Source organism: Leptinotarsa decemlineata, unplaced genomic scaffold, assembly GCF_025532065.1.
Source record: "Leptinotarsa decemlineata unplaced genomic scaffold, Ldec_3_MD MMD2_tig00000008_RagTag_RagTag, whole genome shotgun sequence".
In the NCBI taxonomy this organism is placed as follows: domain Eukaryota; kingdom Metazoa; phylum Arthropoda; class Insecta; order Coleoptera; family Chrysomelidae; genus Leptinotarsa; species Leptinotarsa decemlineata.
In genome coordinates this window covers 6,263,908-6,269,136 of record NW_027412537.1, presented here as the reverse complement: position 1 = coordinate 6,269,136, position 5,229 = coordinate 6,263,908, and the positions used below count along the sequence as shown (strand labels likewise).

General features: G+C 30.8%; 1 protein-coding gene across 1 annotated transcript; it reads left to right on the top strand.

The window, feature by feature from the left end:
- Positions 1-499, top strand: LOC111505769 (ribosomal protein S29). The gene is made up of 2 exons (XM_023160636.2): positions 1-160; positions 286-499. Exons 1-2 carry the CDS (start codon positions 141-143, stop codon positions 434-436), a joined length of 171 nt encoding a protein of 56 aa, XP_023016404.1. The 5' UTR covers positions 1-140; the 3' UTR covers positions 437-499.
- The last annotated feature ends 4,730 nt before the right edge of the window (positions 500-5,229 follow it).

Genomic DNA, 5,229 nt, shown 5'->3' with positions numbered 1-5,229 from the left:
TGGCATTTGACATGTTAGTGTTTCCGAGTTTCCGCATCCTATTTAGCACGACCTTTTCATCGTGGGGGCTTTGAAGTAGTAGCTGTTCCGATTTTGTTTAATTTGTCTAGAGAGACAATCTAATATAAAAGTTCACAAAAATGGGTTTTGAAAATATTTGGTAAGTCTGTTTTTCTAGTTATGAAATATATATATTTATAATACATTGTTGAATGTTTTAAACACTTCATTCTTCAACTGCAATTTACTTATAAATCAGGTCTTTCAACAGTAGTTGTATTACAGGTTCTCTCATCCTCGTAAATACGGACAAGGCTCAAGATCCTGCCGTTCCTGCTCAAACAGGCATGGTTTAATAAGGAAGTATGGACTGAATCTTTGCAGGCAGTGTTTCAGAGAATATGCATTAAATATTGGATTCAAGAAGTTGGACTAAGTTTCTGATGTTGATGTAAATAATGTTAAGTAAACTCATTTTGAATAAATAACTGAGGAATCATGACATTCTACTTATTTCAGTGAATGTGGTGCTGGAAGGTGAGATGTTACTGGTGCTAATAGTGGTGGTGCTAATAGATCAATTTTTAATTTTAGCTCAAAGATTGAGTATAGTTTTCTACTTTTGATTCCAAAACTGCTTTAGGGTGAATACATTATTCGCCTTGTATTGGGGTTACAAGTTCAAGTCCCAAGAATTCACGTTTCACACCTAAAAACATTCGAACTGATTACACATGGATATTACAAAGTGAATAATATATTTTTCTGACTGATTCGGCAGTTACTTGATGAAGATCCATAATAATTTCATAAAACTACACTTCAGATTTGATCTCTACGAACTTCATTCAAAGAAATATGTCACAACATGTTTAGCTAACATTACCTTTTTAGTAGTGATTTAAGTACTATAAGTTAATTCTTACTCCAATATTTATATACCCTACGTTTACGTAATCACAATACTTGATACACAATCCCTCGATCAAATTACCTAAAACATCTACAACTTATATACCTAATGTACAGTTTCAATCAAGATTACCTTCAGCATATTACATAAATTCTAGATTAAAAATAATACTACTTTCACTGAAAGTCCTTTTTGGTTTATTTTATGTAATTTTTTAGAAACGTGAGTGCTTATTAGCACTCGAGTTGCGAGTTGCTTACCAGCACTCAAGTGAGAATAATTTTTTGATCGATCTGTTGAATAAAGTGCTTTTTACAGATTGTTTTTTGAATCGTGTCTGCACCTCAATTGGTTCAAAAGACAGTAGTGGTAGTATTTATTAGCCATATTTACATACAGAGTACAATTGGCAGGTCAAAAAAGTCGCTGACAGTCATGAAATTATAAAAATTTCACATTATATAGATAAAAATAAAAAAAATGAAGAAGATAGGTAAAAAAAAAACTATATCATACGTATTTACACATTAAAAAACTTACTCGGTCAACATTCAGTGTTTGGATTTCATTGCCAGAAATTCCTCCATTGAATATGAATATGGTGTAATAGCCGAAACTAGTCAACAATAAAGAAATATCGTGAAAAATAGACAAAAGTGTGTTTTTGTAGTGTATCCTCAGTATTTTTTTGTTGCATTTTTAAAGCTGTTATAGCTATTGATAGATATCCTTCATATATTTCGGCAAGTTGTTATAAATGAATATGCAATTATAAAATGTAGACTTTTTAAATGTTGCAGTTTTATGTTTTGGTATTTCCAATATAGGACTTTATGATGGCTAGTTATGATGACTCCCTAACACGAAGTCAGAAATGTTGCTTTTGAAAAAGTTACACATTTTTAAATGAGAATAGAATGGAAGGGCAGAATGGAGTGTTATTTGAAGACAGTCCTACATGACTCCCTGTATTCCAAATTAAATAATAGTTTAATTATTCTTTTTTGAGAAATGAAAAGTCTTACAATCAGTAGCCTATCTCCTCCATGTTGCAATATTATTTGCTTTATTGGGTTGTTTACAAACCACGCCTATGTGGGAGGAAAAACTAAGGTCTGAGTTAAGCTTGATGCTGTAACTAAATATAAGATTTTTATAGGTTTTTGTGAATGGCTTTCTTGTATGGAAATTTATGCAAGTTGCCTTATCAGTATTTAAAATGAATACATTTTTTTGGTATCATTGTTTCATTTCATTGAGAGCTTTTTCTATATCACTGTGCAAGTCTTCAAGGGTTTCTTCACAGACTGTGACTGTTGTATCATCGGCAAACATTGTTACTTGTCCCGCGGTAGTATGATTGGGAATATCGTTTACAAAAAAGAGAAAAATTAAGGGTGCATTCATTCGATAGTTGTTCTACTTTGATGAGAATACAGCAAAATAATATCTAAGATGAAAGTATTAGATTTTTGGGAAAATTTTTTCTGGCCCTCTACTTCTCTATTATTATACAGGAAAATGTGGAAAACGTTAAAAGAAACTGTATCAACTTCAATGTAGATGATGGTAGGTGTGAAGTGGCGGGAGTAATTTTACATATGCATAATGGTTTGATGATCCAACTTTTATTTTTGATATTGAGTATTGTTTGCTGCAAAATAAATTACAGTTTCACCTATTACACCTTACATTTCCCTGTAATAGCGATTATCAATAAGATTTTTAAATATATTAATTTGAATAGTGTCAGTGTTGAAAATATGAATCTTAAGATTAACTTTTTCATAAAATGACAACACAACGAATAGAATAATGCAATAGTTTTTCACCAACGTCACATAAAAGTACGAAATAATATCTCTGACCAAAAAACATCGCATCTCGACAAGAATAACTTAAGATCTCAAAATTAAACAAAATTGATTTAGCATTTACATTTGGAAAAAATCTGGAAGTATTCAAAATAGCAACTCCTTGAGAATAAAGGTATATTTTCTTATGCAACAAACTGCTTGGACTTTAATTTAAAAATATAGAGGAATGTTAATTTCACTGTACTGTATTGAGTTATGGAGTTATTTTTTCGTGTTGTGAACCAAGTAATAGTATTTTATGTTATAAGTGCGGTAGGTGTTGTTTTACAGATGAAGCCACGGAAGGTCAGTCCTGAATATAAACGTTACTGTAATAACACCTAACGGACATATATCATGATATTTTATTTCATTCTGTCTTGTCAACATTTTATGAATAAATTAAATTACAAATTTTATTCGGCAAATTAAAATAATTTCAGTTGAGCTAAAAATGTAAAAAAATCCAATATTTTTCATTCACTAAAGTAGATAGAAATATATATTTTACAAGTAAAGAGACCTAAATATAAATAATTGGTATCTCTAGATATTTTACATATACATCTTGATTAGAATTATAATCTGGGTTTTCGTCAATATGTCAAAAATAGTGTACACCAGCTTGTTCTTATACATTTTGTGAAATTTCTAATAATTATTTTTGAGTGAAAACAGGTCAAAAGTCGAAACTGAAATGTCATTGCTTTCAATGGTGAGGGGTGAGTTGATTTACTTGACAGAATGAAGTAAAATGAATTACAACCGTTTTTTGTTTACTTATGTTCTGTGACGAGAATCTTCATTGACACTTTCTTTTATCTCAACCAGTTGAATTTTTTTCAACCAAGGGCATATTAAGTTTACTCCAAAGAAATAGTTCTTCCTTCTGGATCAACACTCGTGTATTAATTGTTGCCTATCCGTATAACTTAAATACTGTTTTTGGAGATTTTTATAATTTTACTCTACGTAAATAGATGGCGCAAAATATTTGACTGTTCCAACCAAATGTTCATTCATTTTTAATAAAACCGCCTTTAAACATGAATTAGATTACAAATATCAGCTATATGTCTTCAAATAGAAATGAAACACCGCTAATTTTGTTAAAAGCAGCTGTTTGGATTATTTCTATTTACTTTCTTGACTGCAAACTTTGGCAAATATTTTTATACGTCACAAACTCGATACGAGATGGCACTCCCTATACAACTATTTCATTTTATAGCAAGCTAATATTTCAATATAAAATCAAACTTGCCAGTATGTTTCAAAGCAAAGAAGGCTGAAAAGTTTAGCCTTCTTGATAGAGAACTGACTCAATAGTATTATGGAAGTAATTGTTATAGTGTAGATTGATACTTGGAAACTGTGGATCATAGTGAAATAATAAAGATGAAGTAGAAGTAGAACTTTAATAAACTTAAATTAAAATTACACGCGACAGTCTAACTTAAAATAAAAAAAAAATGATAAACCAAACTTTTCAATGACAACATTTAGCAACCACATAAAACTATACAGGGTGAATATAATTTGCAATTCAGTTCATATGTCGCCAGCAACGATGTTCCGTGTGATGTTAAATGTTTGCGACATTTACTATGCAAATGAGGTAACATAAATGTGATGTTAACAAAGTTATCGAATTAAAACGTCCCTTTGTGGTTGAGAAATGCTTTCGAGACTTCCTAATTAAAATTACCTAATCATGCACCTCGAATGAGGTTCCAAAATAATTTCTTCATGAAGGTTTGATTTTGTTATTGAATCATATGGTACTTTATGATCCATATGTGAAATAAGCAAAGACATTTTGGTCTGTCTTGTTAAGGCTGTATCCATTTCTATGATCTATAAGATGTGTCCTAGAAGTGAAAGCAGTATTGAATAATACTGGAGTTTTTTCCCAACACCAAATCGTTATTTTTACACCTCGACACGTGTTTCGAGGTGTAAAAATAACGATTTGGTGTTGGGAAAAAACTCCAGTAATATTCACTACTACACCAAAGGTTCCAAACAGTACATCATAAGAAAGCAGTATTAACAAGAGAAATAGGAAATAGTTCATGAGTTTGGAAATGAAAAGAAATCTTTCAAATATATTCCCAAAACCCTTTTTTTGCAGAAACATATTTGAAAAATGGGATGAGCCAACCGATATGCCAACATCCTTAGCAACTTCTCTAATAGTGATTCGACGATTCTCCATAACAATTTCGGAATGAAATATTCGGTTGATTTAGTTACAAAACGAGAGTAATGTCAAAAAACGGGAAAAACTGAATAGCAAATATTTCAAGAACGCTAATTTGTATATGAATAAAGGTCCAAATACACAAGTCTTCAATGCCGAATTTTTGAAACAGATTTTGTATGTAATACAATTCACCATTTGATCAGTAGGTACTCTTCATTTTGAGTTTTCCTACGAAACTGGAATTGAGTACTAAA